At 46.1% G+C, this 27378-nt stretch overlaps 1 protein-coding gene across 3 annotated transcripts in view; it reads right to left on the bottom strand.

Moving 5' to 3' along the window:
- SYCP1 (synaptonemal complex protein 1) overlaps window positions 1–27378 on the bottom strand; it is an 811750-nt gene that overhangs the window by 404175 nt on the left and 380197 nt on the right. For all 3 annotated transcript variants that reach the window (XM_075335624.1, XM_075335625.1, XM_075335626.1), the window contains 2 exons: window positions 26543–26659; window positions 6763–6867 (listed from right to left, as the gene is read on the bottom strand). In XM_075335624.1, the coding sequence (XP_075191739.1) occupies window positions 6763–6867; window positions 26543–26659 (222 nt within the window). The remainder of the gene's footprint in view (window positions 1–6762; window positions 6868–26542; window positions 26660–27378) is intronic.

The raw sequence follows: 27378 nt of genomic DNA, 5'->3' as shown, positions 1-27378 counted from the left end.
CAGAACTATTAGTAGTTCTGGGTGCATAGCAAATATCCCTCCATAACAGTTCCTGCATCTAGTAGCATACATAAACAGATCTTTAGAAAAAGTATTTCTAAAGATTGTTTATGAGATGCTAATTAGGCTAGGAACTCGGCCCACTTAGCATGTTGTCATTCCTCTGTGGGCATGATAACCTGCTTTTCAATGCGTAGCATCATGGCAGCACGCAGCTTTGCACCCATCAGCATTGAGATTTTTTTATGTTGGGTGTATGCATACCCGGCTTCAAAGACTCTCACTGCCCATTATTGTAAGTTGTCCGCACTTCCGGTCATGTGCACTACTCAGAAACTAGGTGTAGGTGTCCTGGCTTCAGAGAGGAGAAGTGCACATACTTGGAAGTGCGGACGACTTCCGATCATGCGCAGTGAACATCTTTGAAGCGGGTATGCATACATCTGGCATCAAAGATGGTGGGTACAAAGTCACGCACATGCGTGGTTTTGTACCCTTCTGTCCTAAAGCTGGGCATTGTAAAGCAGGTTATCATGCCCACAGAGGCATGATGACATTCTAAGAGCGCTGATTAGCCAGGGAATTAACGCCCCTGTGACTAGTCAAAGACCTAATTAGCATCTCATAAACGATCTTTAGAAATACTTTTTCTAAAGATCTGTTTATGTGTGCTACTACATAAAGGGACTGTTAGGGAGGGATTCTAGATATGCACCCAGAACTGCTAGTGATTCTGGGTGTTCAGGGGACCTGACAGGTTCCCAATATATAGATCTGTATCCCTCCCCTCACCACATGTGCTGGAGGGGGGTAGACAAATGGAAGCCATTTGCTAGAAAACCAGTCTTAGCCATCTTAGGCCTAAGCCAGGATGGGAGGAGTCTTCTCCAACACCTGACAATGCACAGGCCACTGTTAAAAGTTTTTAGCCAATGATAGGGGGAAATTAATCTTAGTACAGACTCCCTATATAAGCCAGTCAAACTTCCTGTGGGATCGCTTGCCTCTTTGCTCTTGGCCAACATGAAGCATGACCAACACATGCCTGAGTATCAACCCATATACGGATATTGTTAAGCGAGCTTTACATGCTGCGACATCGCTAGCGATGTCACTAGCGATAGCACCTGCCCACGTCGGTGGCGCGTCACGGGGTGATCGCTGCCGTATCGAACAATATCGCTACGGCAGCGTCACACGCAAATACCTCTTCACCGATGTCACTGTGGCCACCGAACAATCTCTCCTTTATGGGGGAGGTTCGTTCGGCGTCACAGCGGCGTCACTAAGCGGCCGCTCAATAGAAGCGGAGGGGCGGAGATCAGTGGGCGGAACATCCCGCCCACCTCCTTCCTTCCTCATTGCGGGCGGACACAGGTACGGTGATGTTCCTCGTTCCTGCGGTGTCACACATAGCGATGTGTGCTACCGCAGGAACGACGAACAACCTGCGTCCTGCAACAGCAACAATAATTGGGATTAGAACGACGTGTCAATGATCAACGATTAGGTTAGTAATTTTGATCGTTAACGGTCGTTCGTGTGTTTCACACGCAATGACGTCGTTAACGATGCCGGATGTGTGTCATGAATTCTGTGACCCCCAACGACATTTCGTTAGCGATGTCGCTGCGTGTAAAGCCCGCTATAGTGTTGGGTGAGCTGTAATGGTGTGTGTTTTAGCCAACGTGAGTGGTATATTATTTGGTAATTGTGAGTTTAATGGTGTATTAGTGAAGCCAGTATTTACTGGTGTTTTAATGTATTGTATTTGTGTATAATTATATACAGTACATATGCATTTCATATTAATTTATATATATATATATATATATATATATATATATATATATATATACAGTGGCGCAACTAGAGTTTGATGGGCCCTGGTGCAAAGTTCGGACCTGGGCCCCCCTCTACGTACACCGACACTTGGGGTATAGGATAATGACGCTGACACTTGGCTCTTTCCCTCAGCACCCAGCTTCCCTATGTTCTGATATCCATCTTGTCCTCGGCACCCAGCTTCCCATGCTCTGCTACACATCTTTCCCTCAGCACCTAGCTTTCCCATATCAGAGAATGGGAAAGCTGGGTGCTGAGAGATGTATAGCAGAGCATAGGAAAGCTGAGTGCTGAGGGAAAGAGCCCTTTTCCCTCAGCACAAAATGTTCCCATCCCCTGCTTGTATCTTTGTCCCCCCTTGTATATAGTTTTCCCAAATACAATAATGGCCGCCGCATAGCCTTCCATATAGTATAAAGGGTCCCACATAACCCTTCATATATTAGAATGCAGCTCCATAGTCCTGCATGTATTATAATGCATTTCCCATAGTTCGCCATGTATTATAATTCACCCCATAGTCCTCCATATATTATAATTCACCCCAGGCCTCCATGTATAATGCAGCCAGCCCCCCCAGCTCCATGTACAATGCAGCCAGCACCCCATTCTTCATGCATAATGCAGCCAGCCCCCCATGCTTCATGTATAATGCAAGCACCCCCACTCCATGTATAATGCAAGCCCCCCCCACGCTCCATGTATAATGCAAGCCCCCCCTTGCTCCATGTATAATGCAAGCCCCCCCTATGCTCCATGTATAAAGAAAGCCCCCCCCCCTATGCTCCATGTATACTGCTGGCAGCCCCCCCATGCTCCATGTATACTGCTGGCAGCCCCCCCATGCTCCATGTATACTGCTGGCAGCCCCCCCATGCTCCATGTATACTGCTGGCAGCCCCCCCATGCTCCATGTATACTGCTGGCAGCCCCCCATGCTCCATGTATACTGCTGGCAGCCCCCATGCTCCATGTATACTGCTGGCAGCCCCCCCATGCTCCATGTATACTGCTGGCAGCCCCCCATGCTCCATGTATACTGCTGGCAGCCCCCCATGCTCCATCTACAGCCCCCCATGCTCCATGTATACTGCTGGCAGCCCCCCCATGCTCCATGTATACTGCTGGCAGCCCCCCCATGCTCCATGTATACTGCTGGCAGCCCCCCCATGCTCCATGTATACTGCTGGCAGCCCCCCATGCTCCATGTATACTGCTGGCAGCCCCCCCGTGCTCCATGTATACTGCTGGCAGCCCCCCATGCTCCATGTATACTGCTGGCAGCCCCCCATGCTCCATCTACAGCCCCCCATGCTCCATGTATACTGCTGGCAGCCCCCCCATGCTCCATGTATACTGCTGGCAGCCCCCCCATGCTCCATGTATACTGCTGGCAGCCCCCCCATGCTCCATGTATACTGCTGGCAGCCCCCCCATGCTCCATGTATACTGCTGGCAGCCCCCCATGCTCCATGTATACTGCTGGCAGCCCCCCCGTGCTCCATGTATACTGCTGGCAGCCCCCCATGCTCCATGTATACTGCTGGCAGTCCCCCATGCTCCATCTACAGCCCCCCATGCTCCATGTATACTGCTGGCAGCCCCCCATGCTCCATCTACAGCCCCCCATGCTCCATGTATACTGCTGGCAGCCCCCCCATGCTCCATGTATACTGCTGGCAGCCCCCCATGCTCCATGTATACTGCTGGCAGCCCCCCCATGCTCCATGTATACTGCTGGCAGCCCCCCATGCTCCATGTATACTGCTGGCAGCCCCCCATGCTCCATCTACAGCCCCCCATGCTCCATGTATACTGCTGGCAGCCCCCCCATGCTCCATGTATACTGCTGGCAGCCCCCCCATGCTCCATGTATACTGCTGGCAGCCCCCCCATGCTCCATGTATACTGCTGGCAGCCCCCCCATGCTCCATGTATACTGCTGGCAGCCCCCCATGCTCCATGTATACTGCTGGCAGCCCCCCCGTGCTCCATGTATACTGATGGCAGCCCCCCATGCTCCATGTATACTGCTGGCAGCCCCCCATGCTCCATCTACAGCCCCCCATGCTCCATGTATACTGCTGGCAGCCCCCCCCATGCTCCATGTATACTGCTGGCAGCCCCCCCCATGCTCCATGTATACTGCTGGCAGCCCCCCCATGCTCCATGTATACTGCTGGCAGCCCCCCCATGCTCCATGTATACTGCTGGCAGCCCCCAATGCTCCATGTATACTGCTGGCAGCCCCCCCGTGCTCCATGTATACTGCTGGCAGCCCCCCATGCTCCATGTATACTGCTGGCAGCCCCCCATGCTCCATCTACAGCCCCCCATGCTCCATGTATACTGCTGGCAGCCCCCCCATGCTCCATGTATACTGCTGGCAGCCCCCCCATGCTCCATGTATACTGCTGGCAGCCCCCCCATGCTCCATGTATACTGCTGGCAGCCCCCCCATGCTCTATGTATAGTGCTGGCAGCCCCCCATGCTCCATGTATACTGCTGGCAGCCCCCCATGCTCCATATAGACTGCTGGCAGCCCCCAATGCTTCCCCCCCCGGCTTTCGGGTATGCACTGATTTTTTTTTTAAAAAAAAAAAAAACAAACAAAAAAACAAACAAGTTTTTACCTCTCTCCTCGTTCCCCTGCTGCTGTCATCACGTGTCCTCGTTCCCCTGCTGCTGTCCTCACGTGTCCTCATTCCGCTGCTCCGTCATCTCTCCTCCATTCCCCTGCAGCTGCGGTCGGCGTCCTCCTGCCCTGCGCTCTGTGCTCTAAGTCTGAGCACAGCAGACGCACAGGAATGACGTCACCGCGCAGGCACCGAGGGAGAATGAGGGAGCGTGGAGCTGCACAGGTCGCTCCATGCTTCTTCATTGTTGCTGTGCGTGATGACGGGGGAAGGGGGCCCGGTGTCAGCGGTGGCGGCACCGGGTCATATAGCGGCCGCGTGGTCTACGCCAGATCAGCGCAACTTCTCTCACAGAAAGGAGCTGCTTGCTGATCTGCAGAGCGGGCCGCTAAGCTGCCGACCTCTGCGACAGTTACGCCCCTCTATATATTATATATATATATATATATATACACACACATACATATATACTAGAAGTTGGCCCAATTGTAACGCATCGGGTATTCTTGAATTTATTGTGTAGTTAATGTATGATTTTTGTTATATATATAGAGGTTGTTGTGTGTAGTTACCAAGTGTTTGTGTAGGGCGCTGTAAATTTCAGGATGTTGTCTAGGTGTGGCAGTGTGTGAGAGCGGTGTTGTTTGTGTGTTGCGTTGTGTGTGTTGCGTTGTTTGTGGAGCACTGTGTGTGTGTGGTGCTGTGTGTGTTGCGCAGTTTGTGTGGGGGTGTGTGTGTGTTTTGGGGGGAGGTATGTTTTGTGCAGTGGAAGGTGTGTTGGAGGAGTAGTTCTGGGGAGAGAGGAGTATAATAGGAGGAGTAGTCCTGTGGAGAGAGGAGTATAATAGGAGGAGTAGTCCTGGGGGAGAGGAGTATAATAGAAGGAGTAGTCCTGGGGGGAGAGGAGCATAATAGGAGGAGTAGTCCTGGGGGAAGAGGAGTATAATAGGAGGAGTAGTCCTGGGGGAGAGGAGTATAATAGGAGGAGTAGTCCTGGGAAGAGAGGAGTATAATAGGAGGAGTAGTCCTGGGGGGAGAGGAGTATAATAGGAGGAGTAGTCCTGTGGAGAGAGGAGTATAATAGGAGGAGTAGTCCTGGAGGAAGAGGAGTATAATAGGAGGAGTAGTCCTGGGGAGAGAGGAGGATAATAGGAGGAGTAGTCCTGGGGGGAGAGGATGATAATAGGAGGAGTAGTCCTGGGGAGAGAGGAGTATAATAGGAGGAGTAGTCCTGGGGGGAGAGGAGTATAATAGAAGGAGTAGTCCTGGGGGGAGAGGAGGATAATAGGAGGAGTAGTCCTGGAGGTGAGGAGTATAATAGGCGGAGTAGTCCTGGGGGAGAGGAGTAAAATAGGAGTAGTCCTGGGGGAGAGGAGGATAATAGGACGAGTAGTCCTGGGGAGAGAGGAGGATATTAGGAGGAGTAGTCCTGGGGAGAGAGGAGGATAATAGGAGGAGTAGTCCTGGGGAGAGAGGAGGATAATAGGAGGAGTAGTCCTGGGGGGAGAGGAGTCTAATAGTAGGAGTAGTCCTTTGGGAAGAAGTATAATAGGTGGAGTAGTCCTGGGGGGAGGTGTCTACTAGGTGGAGTAGTCCTGTGGGGGAGATGTATAGGCGCCCAATGTGTGTGGGGTGCTTGGCCAAGCGGGCAGAGTGTGTGGGGGGCGTGGCCGAACGGGCAGAGTGTGTGGGGGCGTGGCCAAGCGAGGAAGGTGTGGGGGGCGTGGCCGAGCGGGCACAGTGTACGGGGGGGCGTGGCCAGGCCGAGCCGAGCGGCCAATGCGACATTTGTCACTGTAATGACTCATTTTGGAGCAAGACGGACAGACAGAATAAGGCAATTACATATATATATTTTTTTTTTTTTTACATGAGCTAGTATTATATTGTGAATTAAGTGTAGTCTTGTTAGAGAATAAACTTGTTATATTTTATTATCATAAAGTATTGTTGAGTCTGCGCTCCTTTTTGTTTGGGAATTATTATAAGAATAATTAAATGTATTCCCTACTTACAAAGAGTCATGCATCTTTTTATGAATCAGGAGCGTCTGATTCCACCACACCCCCTCATCAAAACGAGTTGAGAAAATCGCTGATCTTGTTGACTCATGGTCTATATAATATTTGAAAAATGAACTAGTTTATAAATAAAAGCTTTTTTTTTCATTTTTCAAACTAGAAAAGTAAAAATATTAAGACTGAAAATTATATGCGAAAAAATCAGCTCAAACCTGTACAAGAAAATAATTGACCGAACATAGATTTCATTGTTGCTTACCTCTTTCCGTTTTAATTTCTCCTTAAGCTGGAATTGAACCTCTTCTAAAACACAAATTGATTTCTTGAGATCTGCATTTTGCTTTGCACTAATGTGATACTGTTCCTATTGAAAATAGAACATATATTAGAATCAGGTACTATTTTAGATATCAATATAAATTTAGGATGCTAACGAAGATTACATTGTATACAGTTTCAAAGTAAAATTGCTGCTCGGTGATGTGAGCTTGTTTTTATAGCATGCTTATCAATTTGCTGCTAGGTGCATTTTTTTTGCAAGTTTCATCTCAATAACTTGCATGCACAATGTAACATTTATTTACTTGAAATGTTAGTTTTCTCTAGTCCATAGGCCACGCACTATGGGTTATTTTGTTAGCCCCCCTACTTAGAAATAGAAGACATATTACATACATATTACATACCGTAGAAGGACAAATATGAAAATTAACTTAATGAATCTAGATGCCCCAGGAACACAATAAAAGGAGACAGGCAAACACAAGACACCATATACATAAGAAAACAAAAAATGAAAATGTTCAAAGAATGGTAGGGTTGGAAGGGACCTCAAGGGTCATTGGGTCCAACCCACTGGAATGCAGGTTTTTCTAAATAATACCAGCTATATGTTTATCCAGCTTCCGCTTGAAGATTTCCATTCATGGAGAGTGTAACAGCTTGTCCCTCCCCGCCTGTGCTCATGGTGTAATAGTCTGTCCGTCCTTGACTATCCCGTTTGTACTTCTTCTGGTGGAGATTGTTTGTTCTTCTCAGCATGGGACTCCTCCAATCCACAAGTTGGTAAACAGAACAGAGCCAGGACGTCTAGAATCCTTTCATGTATCAAATATCCAGGGGGAGGTGGGCCCTTCTGCCCACCTAAGGGGCTGATCCCAGGAGAGGAGAACAATGAGACAAATGTTAGTCTGTGAGTTGGATCTCGGCTGGAGACGTACTAGGATCTATAGCTGAGGCAGGATCCTAGTGCCTGTGTATGGACTGTTACAGATTGGAGATCAGTGGCCACATGGGATTGTGTTTTGTTGTTTACCCTATTACTCAAGGAACTCAGAAGAACCATTGCCATATTTTCCCTGGCGTCGGAATACCGGGAGGCGCCCCCGGATTTGTTGTTTTGTTGTGGACTCTTTGCAGACTTTAAGGATTTATATTCATGTTTGGTGCTTTATCTTTATGGTCCAATAAAGCCCTTTGGATTGTTCCTCGGCTCTGTCGCATACCCCGTCACAGAGAGTTCTCTACCTCCCATAGTAGCCTGTTCCATTCTCTGACTGCCCTCACTGTCAGCAAGTATTTCCTAATGTCTAATCTAAATCCCCTTCCTTTTAGTTTTATCCCATTACTTCTTGTACTTCCTTGTGCTAATGAGAATAGGCTAGTTACCTCTGCACTGTGACCACATTTCAGATATGTGTAGACCACTATTAAATCTCCTCTCAGCCTTCTCTTTTGCAAACTAAACATTCCTAGCTCTTTTACCCGGTCTTCATAAGACATGGTTTGCAGGCTTTCTACCATCTTGGTCACTCTTCTCTGGACTTGCTCTAATATATCGATATCTTTCTTGAATTGAGGCACCCAGAACTGTGCATAGTATTCCAGGTGGGGTCTGACCAAGGCAGAGTATAGTGAAATAATGAGCTCTTTTGATCTAGATTCAGTGTTTGTCTTGGTCTTGGTACATCTCAGAATTTTGTTGGCCTTTTTAGCTGCAGCACTACACTGTTGGCTCATGTTTAATCTGTGATCTACTATCATGCCCAAGTCCTTTTCCCGTGTGCCATCGCTTAGTTCTGTTCCTCCCATACTATATATGCTTTTTACATTTCTTTTACCCAGATGTAGGACTTTGCATTTGTCCCCATTAAACACCATTCTGTTCTCCTCAGCCCATTTATCGAATGTGTCTAGATCCTTTTGAATACGCTCTATTTCCTCTCTAGTGTTGGCTACTCCTATCTTAGGATCATCTGCAAATTTTATGAGATCACCCAATAATTCCATTGTCCAGATCCTTTATAAAAATATTAAATAGCACTGGGCCCAGGATAGAGTCTTGTGTCACCCCGCTTTTAACTTTCCTCCAGTTTAATGCATAGCCATTTAGTATTACTTGTTGTGCCCGATCATTAATCCAGTTTTGAATCCATCTAACTGATTTTTTGTCGATTCTGTACTTGATCATTTTTTCAATGAGGATGTTTCATGATATTTTTTCGAATGCCTTACTGACGTCAAGGTATACTGTATCCACGGCATTCCCCTGGTCCAACCATTCAGTGACTTTATTGTAGAAAGAAATCAGGTTGGTCTGACAAGATTTATTGGTCATATAGCTGTGCTGGCTCTGGTTAATTAATGTCTTCCCATCCAGGTACCTAAGTAAATGTTCTTTGACAATTTGCTCAAAATTTTTTACTGCTATGGAGGTCAGACTTACTGATCTGTAATTCCGCGGATCCTCCTTTTTCCCCTTTTTGTAGATATGAACCAGATTTGCCCTTTTCCAATTTAGAGGGACCACTCTTGTTTCCCATGACTTATTGAAGATTATGTCAAGCGATACTATCATTTTCTCAGCTATCTCTTTCTAGACTCTAGGGCAGTGATGGCGAACCTATGTCACGCGTGCCAGACTGGGAACGCAGAGCCCTTTGTGCTGGCACGCACGCTGTCCCCACATTCAGCCACTTTGAGCTGTCGGTGTCATCGCGTCGGCAGTTCAAAGTGGTGTTTAGCAGAGGAGACATTTCTCCTCCCTCTGACACGCCTCCTCTCCTGGGCCGCAGGCCTGTTGCCTAGGAGACGGAGGAGCATCAGTAGGCGATGCCGGCGTCTTGTGGCTGCACGGGAACTGAACTGACTGAGGACCCAGCGGCGCGCAGCGGAGGAGCGGGGGCTGGAAGGTGAGTTTTTTTATTTTTATTTTTAAACTGTGTGCCGCTGTGCCAAGGTGTGGGGGACAGTGCCAGCATGGGGAAAACAAACAGAGCACAGGGCATACATGGAGAGCACGGGGCAAACATGGAGAGCACGGGGCAAACATAGCACGGGCAAACAAACAGCACGGGGCAAACAGAGCACGAGGCAAACAAACAAAGCACGGGGCATGCAGAGCACGGGGCAAACAAACAGAGCACGGGGCAAACGGAGCACGGGGCAAACAGAGCACGGGGCAAACAGAGCACGGGGCAAACAGAGCACGGGGCAAACAGAGCACGGGGCAAACAGAGCACGGGGCAAACAGAGCACGGGGCAAACAGAGCACGGGGCAAACAGAGCACGGGGCAAACAGAGCACGGGGCAAACAACCAGAGCACAGGGCGCACAGGGCATACAGAGCACGGGGCATAGAGAGCATGGGGCATACAGAGCACGGGGCATACAGAGTGCGGGGCAAACATGGCTTCAAGGATGTGGGAAACATGCAAAGATGGAGAGAAACGTGCAAAGATGGGGGAAACGTGCAAAGATGGGGAAACGTGCAAAGATGGAGAGAAACATGGCTGCAAGGATGGGGGAAACATGACTGCAAGGAAGGGGGTAAACATGACTTCAAGGATGGGGTAAACATGACTGAAAGGATGGGGTAAACATGACTGCAAGGATGGGGTGATGGGGGAAACATGGCTGCAAGGATGGGGCGAAACATGCCAGGATGGGGTACATTTAGCAGGAAGGGGTACATTTACCAGGATGGGGTACATTTACCAGGATGGGGGGAAACATGAAAGGATGGGGGTACATTAACATGCCAGGATGGGGAACATTTACCAGAGTGGAGGATATTTACCAGGAATGGGGTACATTTACCAGGATGGGGAATATGCCGGGATGGGGTACATTTACCAGGATGGGGCCATGATGGGGACAAATATACCAGAATGTAGGAAATATATATCAGGATGGGGGACATGTTTACCAGGAAGTGGCCAGGAAGGGGGACAGAATGAAAGGGGAGGGGAGCAACTCGTACATCTCTATGGGATTTCAAGATGTTCAGACTTTGAAATGTAGATGTGGATTACAAGGTGACATCTGATTGCATTCCATACTAAAATCTCTAATATCTAAAATGTCTAATATGCTGCAATTTTTTCCAGAAAGATCAATCCAACTGCTGTGTCTGGAAAGGGCAGGGGCTCAGCTTCAATGTATGCATGCATGCGCGTGATGCCCTCTGCTGAAAAGAGAAGACTGCACAGGTAAGGTTACAATCAATTATTTACATAAAAGGATTGGTTGGCACTTCGGAAAAAAAAATGGGTTTAGGGCTACAGTTTGGGCACTCGGCTGTGAAAGGTTCGCCATGACTGCTCTAGGGTGTAAATCATCTGGCCCTGGAGACTTGGTTTCCTTTAACTTGGCTAAGTGATCCAATATCAATCCTTTGCTTTTTGTCAATTTGGACTCCTCCTGACCGTCATTTCTATCATGATTATTGTTGATGCTTGTGTGACGCCCTGGCCGGGTCAGGTAGTCACAGATAGGCCCCTGCACTACACCCTTCCCTCACAGGTGACATCAGCCAACCTTAAAACCCTAGTCACCCCCCTCGGGGTTAGATAGACACACTAGGGGGCGGAACCAGGCGGTTGGAAGACGCCCACCAAGGAGTCTAGACAACCCGGGGGCGGGAAAGTAGTGAGTTCAGATTCTGTTAGAGTTCAAGTTGGAGAGGAGTGTGGGCTGGAGCTGTGTGCAGCTCCAGCAGAGGCGAATACCCCAAATTGAACGGCGCCAGGGTAGGAGCCCTGGTGCCATTAGCTAGGAGGCAGACAACGGTCTCCGTCTGCAGGAGCCGGGAAGACGGCTCGGTGGAACCGAGGTGGACTGGGACAGGGTAGTGGCCCGCCGGTACCGACCCGGGCAATCAACCCGAAAACCGGAGCACACAGGGGGGTACTCGGACCCCTGAAGCTACGTCCAGAAGCTACTGGAACTGGTTAATTCACCGATTGAGGCCAGGACTAGAGGTCCTGTCCCACCCAAAGCCCCGATAGAAGACAACAGCCCACCGAGGGGGATAGAAGGCCACCGCCAGGGCTCAGAGATCGCACGGGCTAGCGTCTGCGGACAAGGGCTCCTTAGGCCACATGCAGCCGGGAGCGGACTCCTGAAGTTGCAAGTACAGGCAGTCCACCATTTCACAAAGGTGCAGGAGAAAGATAGTGACCACCAGCCGGGTGGGGGACCAGAACGCAGCCGGCTGCGGGCACCGACCACCATCACCTTGGTTTACCAGAGACTCGTGTGTTTCCTTCAATAGTGAGTACACCAGCACCCTGCGGTCGCCCATCTCCCTGCACCAAAAATCCCCAACGGGTCCCGGGCCACAATCCCTGCCCACGGAGGGGTTAACAACTTGCTGCATAACATCTCCCCCGGGTGCCCCGTCACAGCAGCGGTGGTGTCCAACCTCACCCCATACCGTGGATGGCGTCATGAACTTAATACGGCTCAGCCCGTACATATACGTCCTACATCCACCATTACAAACCCCCTTTTTGATCGAAGTGCCCGCGAGACCCCCGGGTCCGGAGACCCTCGAGCCACCCACAGATGGTCCGGATCAGAGCAGCTCGGCTGCTGCGAGCGGGGCGGAACACTTGCATTAGTTTTTTGGGAAAAGACAGATACGGGTGGCACAGTGGCTCAGTGGTTAGCACTGTAGTCTTGCAGCGCTGGGGTCCTGGGTTCAAATCCCACCAAGGACAACATCTGCAAGGAGTTTGTATGTTCTCCCTGTGTTTGCGTGGGTTTCCTCCGGGTACTCCGGTTTCCTCCCACACTCGAAAGAAATACTGATAGGGACTCTAGATTGTGAGCCTCAATGGGGACAGTGTTGCCAATGTATGTAAAGCGCTGTGGAATAGCGCTATATAAATGAATAAAAATTATTATTTTTATTATACGAAATATGAATTTAGTAGCTCCACCTGCTGTTCCACCTTGTTGACTGTTTCCCCTTTTTTCATTCTACAGGACTGCAATAGTCTGCTTCATTTTTCTTTGGCTTTTTACATACCCCAAAATCCTTTTACTTTACTCATGGCCTCTATTGCAAGCCTCAATTTGTGTTTGACCTTAGCCTTTGACGCTTGTCTTGCAGAGTATGCAACCTGCCATGTATTCTTCACTAGGTATAATCCCCATCTTCCACTTGTATGTTTTTCCTTTTTATTTTTGAACAAGTGATGCAATTTTGTTTTTGTCATCCAGCCTGGTTTTACCCAGATCTTTATCCCAAAATTGTGGGTAAACAATTCAAGGGGTCAGAAGGATGCAGCGAGTGGTTCTTCGAGAGTACTATGGAATATAATTTCATACATAAGAAATGTGCAAGTTTTATTGTCCTCTGACTGGTCTATAGTTGTATGGAATATGCCCCCAAAAGATTTGTGGACATCCAAGCTCTGGACCAGACCTTAATCACAGGACAATAAAGCTTTCACACTACTTACACTACACTAATATATACTGCAGCAACTGTTTCTCCCCTTCCCATACTGATAGTTCTGCTTCATGTCATTTACTGCACTACTCTATGTCCTGTTGTGTGTAAATATGTTGTTATACCATGACTGATGAAGAGAACTAAGTAACCTCGAAAGCTTGCTATTTATTACCATAATAACAATAAAGTTTGGTGTTCATACCAAACACGGACTTTACAAGTGTTCAAGTTCAAAGTTCGGGTGCATACCATACCCTAAGCACTTGATTGAGCATCTGTGTGCTCAGATACGCTCAGCGCTCGGCCCAGTGTGAGACCCTTCCAGTGTCAGAATGGCTTTCACTGCAGGTAAAAACAGCATTATGAGATGTACTGTACAAAAACAACTAAAAAAATGTTTTTTTAGATGTTTAAGGGCACACCCCAAACGTGTAGCTTGTCCCTGTTAGCTTCACAGGTACACTGGTATCGGTCATGTGTATAGGAACACTTCAGACTGAGAGGTAACCAGTGAACCTCAGTGGGAAATCGAGAAGGAAGGCGCAGAACTGGTCACGTGCGTCGAGGGCACGTATGTGATACCCAGTTAGCGTCACTGGCCACCTGAGGACTGGTACACACACAAGTCTGCCACTGACACTGCAGACTACTGGTCACGTGCGTAGGGGGCATGTCAGACCATGTGGACCCTGACCCTCACCGTGCCAAGACACAGCTGTACCGAAATACGAATACCTGGTACTGGCGCCTAGCCCTAAAACACATACACACTTGTAGAACAGGAGCTGACCTTAACCACGACGCGTTACGAGAGGATTGTGGTGTCCGGCACTGACGCTTTAGCCCTGCCTACTACTGTCCTATACATACATACACCTGCCACAGACTCTGCAGGATAAGATGGCGCTGGAACAAATGCAAACATGCAGCACAATCTGTTCAGTGAGCAGCCACCATAGACAATGTGACAATTTTCGTGGCAAGTGATATAAAGGTCTCCAGTTCAGGCGGTATTTCCTTGGTAGCCAAAGCGTTTTTCACATGCCCTGACAACCCCTTCCAAAGTACCGGTAACAGGACCTTCTCTGGCCACTTCAACTCAGCGGCCAGGGTCCGGAACTCTATGGCATAAGCCGTTACCGGTAACGTACCCTGGACCAGGTCCGTAAGACGTAAGGCTGAGTCATGGATCACCTGGGGACCCAAGAACACAGCCCTTAAGGCTTCCAAGAAATCAGTGGCCCGGTTAGTCACTGGATCTTCGTGCTCCCAGAGCGGAGTGGCCCATGTCAGTGCTCGATCGGCAAGGAGCGATATCACAAACCCCACCTTTTTTGTGGAGTATTGTGAAGGCAAGAGCTCCAGGTGTATCAAACACTGATTTATGAAACCACGACAAGCCTTACTGTCCCTCATGAATTTATTGGGAAGGGACAGACGTGGCATGGGCTTAGAAGAGGCTAGTGACATAGTATGGCTTTTAGCCTGGGATGCAGTCTGTTTGATCAGAGCTGGAGAAGACTGTTTGACAGCCCTAAGGCGTGTCTCCAGCTGTTGAATGTGTCGCTGTAGTTGCTGAATGTCCGCCATGTCCTGGATCACTGTTGGTGCGAGCGCACTGTTACGGAGGGAACTATTGGATATAAAATATTATGAACCTAATAGTCGCCCGGAGTCCGCCGGGTAAATGACAAGGCGGCTACGGGACTGGAGGACAAGTACAGCAACTAAGGAAAACCCAAATGTGAATGAAGGGGATGTTTAAGGGCACACCCCAAAGTGTAGCTTGTCCCTGTTAGCTTCAGAGGTACACGGATATCGGTCACGTGTGTAGGAACACGTCAGACCGAGAGGTAACCCACGTAACCTCACTGGGAATCCGAGAAGGAAGGCGCAGAACCAATCACATGAGCCGAAGGCACGTATGGGATAACCACTTAGCGTCACTGGGCACCCGAGGACTGGTACAGACACACAAGTCTGCCACTGAGACTGCAGACTACTGGTCCCATGTGTAGGCGGCACGTCAGACCCTTTGGACCCTGACCCTCACCATGCAAAGACACAACTGTACCAAGATACGAATACCTGGTACCGGCGCCTAGCCCTAAAACACATACACACTGGTAGGACAGGAGCTGACCTTAATCGTGCCGCGTTACCAGAGAATTTTTGGCATCCGTTTCTGACGCACTAGCCACGGCTACTGCTGTCCTATACATACATACACCTGCCACAGACTCTGCAGGATAAGATGGCGCTGGAACAACTGCAAACATGCAGCACAACCTGTTCCGTGAGCAGCCACCATAGACAATGTGACGCTCGCGCCACGATGGGCGTGGCTATGAGCCTTTTATAGTCTCCTCCCTGCCTCAGGCCACATGCCAACCCGCGGCCGCCACATCACCGCTGACGTCACCGTGAAAAATCAACAGCCACCGCACCATCGCTGACGTCAACGCGAGTCAATCAGCGGCTGCCGCGTCAGCGATGATGTCACGTGCATGCGCAATAGCGGTAATCCTGCACTTAGTGCCTGGAAAGGCTGCGGGAACCCTCGCATGCGCGGTAGTGCTAAATGAGCACTTTAGCTCAGAATGGTAGAAGACTCTAGCCACCTGATGCCTGTCCGCCCGACACCTCGAGCGACGGACAGGTGGCGCTGCGGAGTAGAGTGATCTCAATGTGGGAGTCAATGATGGTACTGGACCGGTTCAGGACTCAGAAGGACCCTGAACCGTAACAGTATCAACCACTGAGGACTCGAACATTTTAATATTTTTCTATCTGCTGGCTAACACGGTACAAATATATGTTTCCTGTTTCAAACACAAACATGAATTTTTAAACTATACTTCATAATTGAATTTCAGGATATACTACCCGCAAAAAGTTAGGAATATTTTAGCTTTTGGGTGAAATATATGTAAAATGTAAAATGTTCACGCAACAGTGATATTTTATTATGAAAGTAGGGCATTTGAGTAGAAGCAAGTAATGGTGAGTTAATCAGCTCAAACAATTTATTGAAACAAAAGCCAACAACAGGAGTGGGTATCCCCCCCGAATAAATGTCAATGTCTTGATATCTTGTCATGTGGCCTCGAGCATCAATTACAGTTTGACAACAAGGCTCATGATGTTCACAAGTCGAGATATTGTCTGCAGAGGCATGGCTTCTCACTGTTCTTGAAGAGCAGCCCTTAGAGCATTGAGGTTCTGGGGTACAGAATTACGAGCCTTTACACAGCGACTCAGCTGATCCCATAGGTTTTCTATGGTATTCAGGTCTGGAGAAAGTGCAGGCCACTCCATTTAAGGTTCTCTTGTCTCCAACATCCATTTCCTAGTGATGCAACCTCGATAAGCTGGAACATTGTCATCCATGAAAATAAAATTAGGCCTATATCATTCATGTAGAAGCACAATGGATTAATGATGTTTTTCAAATAGTAGGGGCTTGTCAACCCCTACTTGTCAAGTAGGGGTGAACACCCCCCCCCCCGATGTTCATGTTCGGGAGACTCACCCAAGCTTTTTGTAAAGTTGGAGTTCTGAGATAACGCGAACTTCCGTCTAAACACAGAAATTGGACTTTACAGTTATAGGATGGGGCGGGAGGGGGCTGTAAACTAAAGAATATAGTTACTAATAAACATTCATTATACTTATAGGTCCCGTGACGTGTCCTGCAGACCCGCTCAGCCACTGTCTCCTGGCCGCTTCTGCTTCCTGGTCCGATCATTAACTTCTGGTGGTATTCACTACACTTCTCATCACTTGGCAGTCTTCGGCTGTTTTCGGCCATGTTCACGGTGACATCAGGGTTCACCTGGCGTCACTGCGAACACGGCCGAAAACAACCGAAGACTGCCGAGTGACGAACAGTACAGTGAATATCGATAGAACTGACTGCCACAGTCAGCCTGCTTCTTGCTCTGTAGAGACTGTCTGTACAGAGCGATGAAACAGAGCTGACATTGCTGTACCTGTGGACTACATCGGACAAAGGATTTTTTCTATAATAAAGTTGGAGTCTCTACATTTTTTTTTGTTTTATTTTTGATCAAAACATTATTTCTATGTGTTGTGCTTTTCTTTTTACTGTTTACTAGAAATTAATGGTGGCCATGTCTAATTTGGCATGACACCATGAATTTTGGTCTTAGTACCAGATGAGAATACAAAGCTGGTATTAACCCCTTTATTACCCAGTGTGCCACCGACATCTAAGAAACAATGCGCAATTTCCAGGGGCGGCTGCAGGCTGCAGAGAAACCCAGCCCCCAGCTGCCTGGTTTTACCTGACTGGTGATCAAAATACGGCGGGAGCCCACGCATTTTTTTTTATTTTTTTTTATAAATAATTAAAAAAAAAATTAATGGGCTTCCCTGTATTTTGATTGCCAGCCAAGGTAAAGCCAGGCAGATGGGGGCGTAGCCCGTAGCTGTCTGCTTTATATGCGCTGAGAATCAAATATACCGCTGAGCGCTACGTCATTGTTTTTAATTATTTATTTATCTTTAAAAAACTATACAAAGTGGGCAAAATTATTAGGCAAGTTGTATTTTTTTTTTTTTTTTTTTAACCAATAATTTTTATTTTTTTTACATATCATAACATAAACATGAGATAGAAATTAATCCCAATTGGGTCATAATAACATTGTGTTCTTTTGTGTTATCTCTCTTTAAACCATAAATCAAGAACCTTGAACTTCCCTAGCCCCCCCCCCCCAACCCACACAGCTAGCTTCTTTTCTGACTTTATAGAGGTGGTCCACTCCACCCCAGAAATACCAACTCCCATTCTTTATGTCTAACAGCATAGGTTCTTCTTCCTTCTAATTATCTATGGGTACTTTCAACTTTCTCAACGAGCCATTTATGTCCTCCAGTAAATACCATGTCGTTGATCTAAATGGTGTCATGTAGTTAATTATTTCTGTTTCAGTGTGATAGCGCAGCAAAAATGCCCTCCATTTTGTTATAAATGTTTTAATTCCTTGCTCCTTACTTCGTTCTGCCTCCCGCCAGTCTAGATTGAGTAAGGCTTTAAGCTGCCCGATAATCTCGCCAAATTCAGGTAGCCGGTCATCTAGCCAGTGCTTTAGGATTAATCGTTTAACCATTAGGCATATAGAGTGAAACAAAATCGGACTAGCCCCCCCTCTCTCCATAGATTTCTCACCCTCGCCTGACTCACAGGCAAGTTGTATTTTAGAGGATTTTTTTTATTATTGAACAACAACTATGTTCTCAATCAACACAAAAAGACTCATAAATATCAAAGCTTAATAATTTTGGAAGTTGGAATGGGTTTTTTTTAGATTTGGCTATCTTAAGAGGATATCTTGTTTGTGCAGGTATCTATTACTGTGCAGAATTATTAGATAACTTAATAAAAACCAAATATATTTCCATCTCACTTGTTTATTTTCACCAGGTAAACCAATATAACTGCACTAAATTTAGAAATAAAAATTTCTGACATGCAAAAACAAAACCCAAAAAATTAGTGACCAATATAGCCACCTTTCTTTATGATGACACTCAACAGCCTACCATCCATAGATTCTGTCAGTTGCTTGATCTGTTTACGATCAACATTGCGTGCAGCAGACACCACAGCCTCCCAGACACTGTTCCGAGAGGTGTACTGTTTTCCCTTCCTGTAGATCTTACATTTTATGAGGGACCACAGGTTCTCTATGGGGTTCAGATCAAGTGAACAAGGGGGCCATGTCATTTTTTCATCTTTTAGACCTTTACTTACCAGCCACGCTGTGGAGTAGTTGGATGCATGTGATGGAGCATTGTCCTGCATGAAAATCATGTTTTTCTTGAACGATACCGACTTCTTCCTGTACCACTGCTTGAAGAAGTTGTCTTCCAGAAACTGGCCTGGCAGTAGGTCTGGGAGTTGTTATTCACTCCATCCTCAACCCGAAAAGGTCCCACAAGTTCATCTTTGAGGATACCAGCCCATACCAGTACCGCACCTTCACCTTGCTGGTGTCTGAGTCAGAGTGGAGCTCTCTGCCCTTTACTGATCCAGCCTTTGGCCCATCAAGAGCCACACTCATTTCATCAGTCCATAAAACCTTTGAAAAATCAGTCTTAAGATATTTCTTGGCCCAGTCTTGACGTTTTATCTTATGTTTCTTGTTTAAAGGTGGTTGTTTTTCAGCCTTCCTTACCTTGGCCATGTCCCTGAGTATGGCACACCTTGTGCTTTTTGATACTCCAGTAACATTGCAGCTCTAAAATATGGCCAAACTGGTGGCAAATGGCATCTTGGCAGCTTCACGCTTGATTTTCCTCAATTCATAGGCAGTTCAGTTATTTTGCGCATTTTTTGCCCAACAGGCTTCTTGCGACCCTGTTGGCTATTTGCCATGAAACACTTTATTGTTCGGTGATTACGCTTCAAAAGCTTGGCAATTTCAACACTTCTGCATCCCTCTGCAAGACATCTCACAGTTTTGACAGGCTCTGAAAAGTCCAAATCTCTCTTCTGACCCATTTTGCCAAAGGAAAGGAAGATGCCTAATAATTAAGCACACATTAGATAGGGTGTTGATGTCATTACACCACACCCCTCCTCATTACAGAGGTGCATGTCACCTGACTTACTTACTGATAGTTGCCTCTCAAGCCTATACAGCTTCGAGTAGGACAACATGTATAAAAAGTATCATGTGATCAAAATACTCATTTGCCTAATAATTCTGCACATAGTGTATATACTGTGTGTATTACAGCTCTGGCTAAAATTAAGAGACCACTTCCAAATTTTTCAGATTTTTCTCTTTATAAGTATATTTTTGAGAACAATGTAAATTGTTCTTTTATTTCATAAACTACTGACAACATGTCTCCAGATTTCCAAGCAATAAGTTTTTGTATTTATTTTTTAAGAGAGAGAAATGGTCAAAATAACAAAAAAAGGCATTGCTTTCAGACCTCAAATAATTGCAAAAGACACAAGTTCATAATCATTTAGAAACAACAATACTAATGTTTTAACTCAGGAAGAGTTCAGAAATCAATATTTTGTGGAATAACAATGATTTTTAATAACAGGTTTCATGCGTCTTGGCATGCTATCTACCAGTCTTTCACACTGCTCTTGTGTGAGCTTATGCCACTCCTGGTGCAAAAATGTAAGCAGTTCTTCTTTGTTTGATGTCTTGTGACTATGCATCTTCCTCTTGATTACATTCCAGAGGTTTTCAATGGGGTTTAGGTCTGCAGATTGGGCTGATCATGATAGGGTTTGATGTGGTGGTCCTTCATTCACACATTGATTGAACTAGCTGTGTGAGATGGTGTATTGTCCTGCTGGAAAAACTAGTTGGGGAACATTGCCTGAGCAGAAGGAAGCAACTGTTTTTCTAGGATAACCTCGTATGCATCTTGATTCATACGTCCTTCGCAAAGTTTAATCTGCCCAATTTCTGCCTTGTTGAAGCATCTCCAGATCATCACCGATCCTCCACCAAATTTCACCCAAAGTGGGTGCACTGTGGCTTGTACGACTCTCCAGGTCTCCATCTAACCATTAGATGACCAGGTATTGGGCAAAGCTGAAAATTAGATGCATCAGAGAAGATTACCTTACGCCAGTCCTCTATGGTCCAATCCTTATGGTCTTCGGCAAACTTCAACCTGGCTCTCCTTTGCTTCTCATTGATGAAAGGCTTTTTTCTAGCTTTACATAACTTGAGCCCTGCCTCAAGGAGCCTGTTACGAACTGTTGTTGCCATGCACTTCACCCCAGCTGCCATTTGCCATTCCTTTTATAGGTCCCTTGATGTCATCCTGCGGTTGCTGAGTGACATTCGAATAACATGACGGTCATCCCAGTGAGTGGATGTTTTGCCCTCTGCGAGTCTGTACTCTGGTTGGAATTCAACTGACACTGGAATGAAATTGCCGTCAGACATGTAGAGAAATTGAGGTTTAAAAAAATGTGCAGTGGTCTCTTAATATTTGCCAGAGCTATATATATATATATATATATATATATATATATATATATATATATATATATATATATATATATATATATATATATATATAGTACAGACCAAAAGTTTGGACACACCTTCTCATCTCTAGAACAACTATTAAGAGGAGACTTTGTGCAGCCGGCCTTCATGGTAAAATTGCTGCTAGGAAACCGCTGCTAAGGACAGGCAACAAGCAGAAGAGACTTGTTTGGGCTAAAGAACACAAGGAATGGACATTAGACCAGTGGAAATCTGTGCTTTGGTCTGATGAGTGCAAATTTGAGATCTTTGGATCCAAACACCGTGTCTTTGTCAAAAAAGGTGAACGGATGGACTCTACATGCCTGGTTCCCACCGTGAAGCATGGAGAAGGAGGTGTGATGGTGTGGGGGTGCTTTGCTGGTGACATTGTTGGGGATTTATTCAAAATTAAAGGCATACTAAACCAGCATGACTACACAGCATCTTGCGGCGGCATGCTATTAAATCCGGTTGCGTTTAGTTGGACCATCATTTATTTTTCAACAGGACAATGACCCCAAACACACCTCCAGGTTGTGTAAGGGCTATTTGACTAAGAAGGAGAGTGATGGGATGCTACGCCAGATGACCTGGCCTCCACAGTCACCAGACCTGAACCCAACCGAGATGCTTTGGGGTGAGCTGGACCGCAGAGTGAAGGCAAAAGGGCCAACGAGTGCTAAGCATTTCAGGGAACTCCTTCAAAACCATTTCCGGTCACTACCTCTTGAAGCTCATCAAGAGAATGTTAAGAGTGTTCAAAGCACTAATCAAAGCAAAAGGTGGCTACTTTGAAGAACCTAGAATATAAGACATATTTTCAGGTGTTTCACACATTTTTAAGTATTTCATTCCATATGTTTTCAGTCATAGTTTTGATGTCTTCAATGTGAATCTACAATTTTTAGAGTCTTGAAAATTAAGAAAACGCTTTGAATGAGAAGTAGTTTCCAAACTTTGGTCTGTACTGTATACATACAGTACAGACCAAGAGTTTTTACACACCGTTCTAAAACTTTGAATTGTGCATACAAATCAGAGTGAAGAGGGGGTTAATGCCGCGCATCAGCCAAAATGAAGATGTAGCACGTTGATGTTATAAACGTATTCTTTTATTCCATCGGTCTACGCGTTTCGAGGATACACCTCTTCTTCAGGACCAGTGCATCAACATAGTTTACTTTTACTACATCTTCATTTTGGCTGATGCGCGGCATTAACCCCCTCTTCACTCTGATTTGTATGCACATCCTTGTGGGGCTGCAGCAGACGCCTTCATCCTATGCTCTATCAGTGGTTGTGACTATCTCACAACCTTTTCAGGTGAGTGTATTTTTCCTGATCTACCTCACTGATCTGTTGGTATTACACTATCAGCGCTCCTTATTTTTCAGTTTAAAACTTTGAATTAACACATGTGGAATTAAATACTTAAAAAAGTGTGAAACAACTGAAAATATGTTTTAGATTCTAGGTTCTTCAAAGTAGCCACCTTTTGCTTTGATTACTGCTTTACACACTCTTAGCATTCTCTTGGTCATCTAGCACATAGACCATGGTGATATAAACAATTTCAAATGGTCTGACATGACACTTAGGTACCTCTCACCTTCTATAAATATGCATGGAGTTGTATAGCATTCATTATTTCATCATCCGGTTCACAATGAAATGATCATCAGTGTGAGACGTGGCCAAAGTAAAAACACATCTATGCCTTTCTCTGACTCTTCCAGTTTCACTGTATCTCTGTTTCAACCTGCTGATGACACTCTTCAATCTAAGATCAGTGGCCACTTCCATCTGAGAACATCCTACTTAAAGACTTTTGAAGTACTATTGATCACTTGCAAGGAAAGTCTGAGAAGGATATTCATGGTGATATGTTGCAGACAATGGGGGATCAATGCCCTTCATATTCCATAGTTAAGAACTGGGTTGCCAAATTTAAAACGGGCCACTTCAGCACCAATGATGAGGAACATCCTGGACGACCGACAGTGGTTGTTGTTCCGGAGATCGTCTTTGCTGTACAGAACATTATACTGGAGAATTGACGAATTTCAGCTAAAGCAATAGCAGACATCATGAGGATTTCCTGTGAATGTGTTTGTGTCATTATAAATGAACATTTGGGCATGATGAAGCTATCTGCAAAGTGGGTCCCCAAATGTTTGACAACAGATCAGAGAAGCATGTGAGTGAAAACTTTCCAGTTTATTTGTCAGTGTTTTCGGACTGATAAGAACTTCCTGGATCGACTGGTCATTATGGATGAGACATGGATTTATTTGTAAGACCCTAAAAACAAGGAGCAATCAAAAGAGTGGAGGCAAAGTGGTTCTCCTCATTCAAAGAAGCTCAGGGTGTAAAAATCAGCCACTAAGGTGATGGCGTCTGTGTTCTGGGACAAGGAGGACATGCTGCTAGTGGACTACCTTCAAAAGGGTTCCACCAACAAAGGAAGGTATTATATTGAACTTCTGGACCAATTGAAGGCAGTTATGAAGGACAGAAGGTGCAGCAGGCTGTCGATAGGAATCTTGTTCCTGCAAGACAACGCCTCTGCTCCCACCGCACAAGTGATCATGGCAAAACTGGCAAAGCTGGGCTTCAAGCTGGTTGACCACCCACCTTACTCACCAGATCTAGCTCCCTCCAATTATCATTTCCAAACCTGAAGAAAAACCTCAAGGGTACCAAATTTCACACCATCTCTGATGCCACGGCTGCTATGGATGCCTGGCTTGAGGAACAATTGAAAACCTTCTTTTTGCTAGGTTTACAGAACTTGGAATACCAATGTAAGAAGTGTGTTGACATCAGTGGAGAGTATGTGGAATAAATATAAAGTTTCTTCATCCTATCTCGTTTCTTTCTGGGTAAAGCCAAAGACTTATCAGCAGACCCTCGTATAAGAGAAAAAGGTATCAAGAGCTTCTTTTAAAAGAAAACAAAAAGGTGCAAGAATTAATTTCAATACAGTTGCAGAATGAAAGTTCAATAAATATATGTAGTACCCGGGCGTTGCCCAGGATAGTAACTGTCTCTCTGTCTGTCTCCCAGTTTCCGTCTGTTTGTGTCTGTCTGTTTGTCTGTCTCTGTCCGTCAGTCTCTGTCCGTCAGTCTCTGTCCGTCAGTCTCTGTCCGTCAGTCTCTGTCCGTCAGTCTCTGTCCGTCTGTCTCTGTCCGTCTGTCTCTGTCCGTCTGTCTCTGTCCGTCTGTCTCTGTCCGTCTGTCTCTGTCCGTCTGTCTCTGTCCGTCTGTCTCTGTCCGTCTGTCTCTGTCCGTCTGTCTCTGTCCGTCTGTCTCTGTCCGTCTGTCTCTGTCCGTCTGTCTCTGTCCGTCTGTCTCTGTCCGTCTGTCTCTGTCCGTCTGTCTCTGTCCGTCTGTCTCTGTCCGTCTGTCTCTGTCTGTTTATCTGTCTCTGTCTGTCTCTGTCTGTCTATCTGTCTCGGTGTGTCTCTGTCTCGGTGTGTCTCTGTCTCTGTTTCTGTCTTTCTGTCTCTGTCCGTCTGTCTCTGTCCGTCTGTCTCTGTCCGTCTGTCTCTGTCCGTCTGTCTCTGTCCGTCTGTCTCTGTCCATTTCTGTCTGTCTGTCTCTGTGTCTGACACTGTGTGTCTGTTTCTGTCTGTCTCTGTCTGTCCCTATCTGTCTGTGTGTCTGTCTCTATCCATGTTTGTCTGTCTCTATCTCTCTGTCTGTGTCTATCTCTCTGTCTGTCTCTGTATCAGTCTCCGTTCGTCTCTCTCTATCTCTGTGTCTGTTTGTCTCCTTCCCCGTCTGTCTCTTTCCTGTCTCTTTCCCCGTCTGACTGTGTCTTTTCCCATCTATCTCTTTCCCAGTCTGTCTCTGTCTCTTTCCCTGTCTCTTTACTTGTCTGTCTCTTTCCCTGTCTTTTTCCTTGTCTCTGTCTCTTTCCCTGTTTTTGTCTCTTTTCTTGTCTCTGTCTCTTTCCCTGTCTGCCTCTGTCTGTCTCTCATTCTCTGTCTCTTTCCCTGTCTGTCTGTCTGTCTCTGCCTCTTTCTGTCTCTCTCTGTCTGTCTCTGCCTCTTTCTGTCTCTCTCTATCCATCTCCCCACTGACATCTTATTACCTCACACAAAAGCTTCTTATAGTAACAGGGTTTTTTTTTCATATACCAACCATTGTCAGTTGCTATTAATAGCCTGTAGCTCCCACCTCCATTCAGTTTAATGGAGGCAGGATTTTGGAGAATAACTAAAGAGCGGGGTTAAATTTTCCCGTCAAAACATAGTCTATGACGTTCCCTAAGTCACATGAGGTGTCTGTGCAAAATTTCGTGATTGTAAACGCGACGGTGCGGATTCCTTTAGCGGACATACACACACACACATACACTCAGCTTTATATATATATATATATATATATATATATATACATAAGCAAGCATTGTTGACCTTAGGGAGATCAAAATATCCACTGCGGAGACACCATCACGTGTTTCTCAACGCAGTGATTCTAGAGCATTGCCCCCTGGGAAGTATGCAAATAAGAAAGCCGCGGAGACACCATCACGTGTTTCTCAACGCTGGCAGGAAACTAGCCAGGTCTTTCACCGGGAAGGAACAACCACGGGAAGGGCAGTCTCCAGTCAAGGAGACCACCTATACCAAACATGGTATCCATCCACAGACAGCCGTTTCGGGGTATTTGCCCCTCATCAGTGTGGAGTAGGAATCTGGCTAGTGGGGGCAATGCCTAGTAAAAGACTACTTAAGCAAGCATTGTTGACCTTAGGGAGATCAACATATCCACTGCGGAGACACCATCACGTGTTTCTCAACGCAGTGATTCTAGAGCATTGCCCCCTGGGAAGTATGCAAATAAGAATAAGAATCACTGCGTTGAGAAACACGTGATGGTGTCTCCGCAGTGGATATGTTGATCTCCCTAAGGTCAATTTAGATAGCTACCCCTCACAATACCTCATCTCTGCTGGTATCTCACACTGCTCAGAAGATTCATCTGTCAGTCAGGCTAGGTGGGCAGATATGGAATACAGTCATGAATTCTACCACAAATTAGTCGAACTCAAAATGCTAACTTTAGCATTAGGATTATACAGCATTTCTACATGACCTCTCAAAGTAAATATACAAGCCCCACCAGATGCAAGCAAACTATTTAATGATGTATGCAGTATATATTTAAAAATATGCACATAAATAAATTATTTTGAGAAAACGGCTAGATGTTTTGATTTACAAAAAAATGTATTGTGTTTTTTAGTTTACCTGAATATTTATTTGACTAATTAGCAGGTCTTGCTCTTTGTTTTTTAAAATTGTATTTTCAGATTTTTCCTCAACAATCACCTTCTCCAACTCCTTTTGAACTTTAGTGTATTCCTCCTTTTGGATAAAAAAAAATATATAAGTTTTAAGCAGCAAGATGCAACCTAATTTATGTGCTTAGCTTTTACATGGATAGCAAAGTTGTAACCAATGTACACTATGTTCTTTTTCATTTCCTGTGTTCAGCAATAACTTGAACAGTTATGTGAGTGCTGCATTTATTTGGATGGGGAAATAGCGTAATTTTCCTTTTATAAGATGCACCGGATTATATGACGCACCCAAACTTAGAGAAAAAAAAAGGTAAAAATAAAACGGAGTCCATCTTATAATCCGAAGGGGGGCGGCAGCGGTGGTGGAGCAGGGTCACAGGAGGCAGGGGCGGTGGTAGATAGGGCAATGCTGCAGGTAGTGCGGCGGTTGTCCCATAGTGATGTGTCAGTCATGAACCATCAGACACAAAGAGCCGGCTCCCTGCTATGACTGACAGGAGCAGGCAACCCAGTGAGAGCCACTGGGCGTAAAAGTCCAGTGTTTGAAGCACAAAACCCCACTCACCTGAACAAAACCCCACCCATTCTACATTTATTTGGCCCGTTTGCCGGTGGGTGGAGCTTTGTCAGTGGGTGGGGTTTCAATTGTGCTAACATCGTCTTAAATATGTGTTCGCTTCGGGTGAACAGATTTAACAGGGATCCATTTAGGATATGAAAGAGCCGCCTCTTTTTGGTGAACGAAGCCATATGAGCCTGATCACCAAAAAGAGCCGGACTGCC

The sequence above is a fragment of the Anomaloglossus baeobatrachus genome, chromosome 2, assembly GCF_048569485.1.
Source record: "Anomaloglossus baeobatrachus isolate aAnoBae1 chromosome 2, aAnoBae1.hap1, whole genome shotgun sequence".
In the NCBI taxonomy this organism is placed as follows: Eukaryota; Metazoa; Chordata; class Amphibia; order Anura; family Aromobatidae; genus Anomaloglossus; species Anomaloglossus baeobatrachus.
The sequence above is the reverse complement of the archived record's forward strand: the minus strand, read 5'-3'. Positions and strand labels throughout refer to the sequence as shown.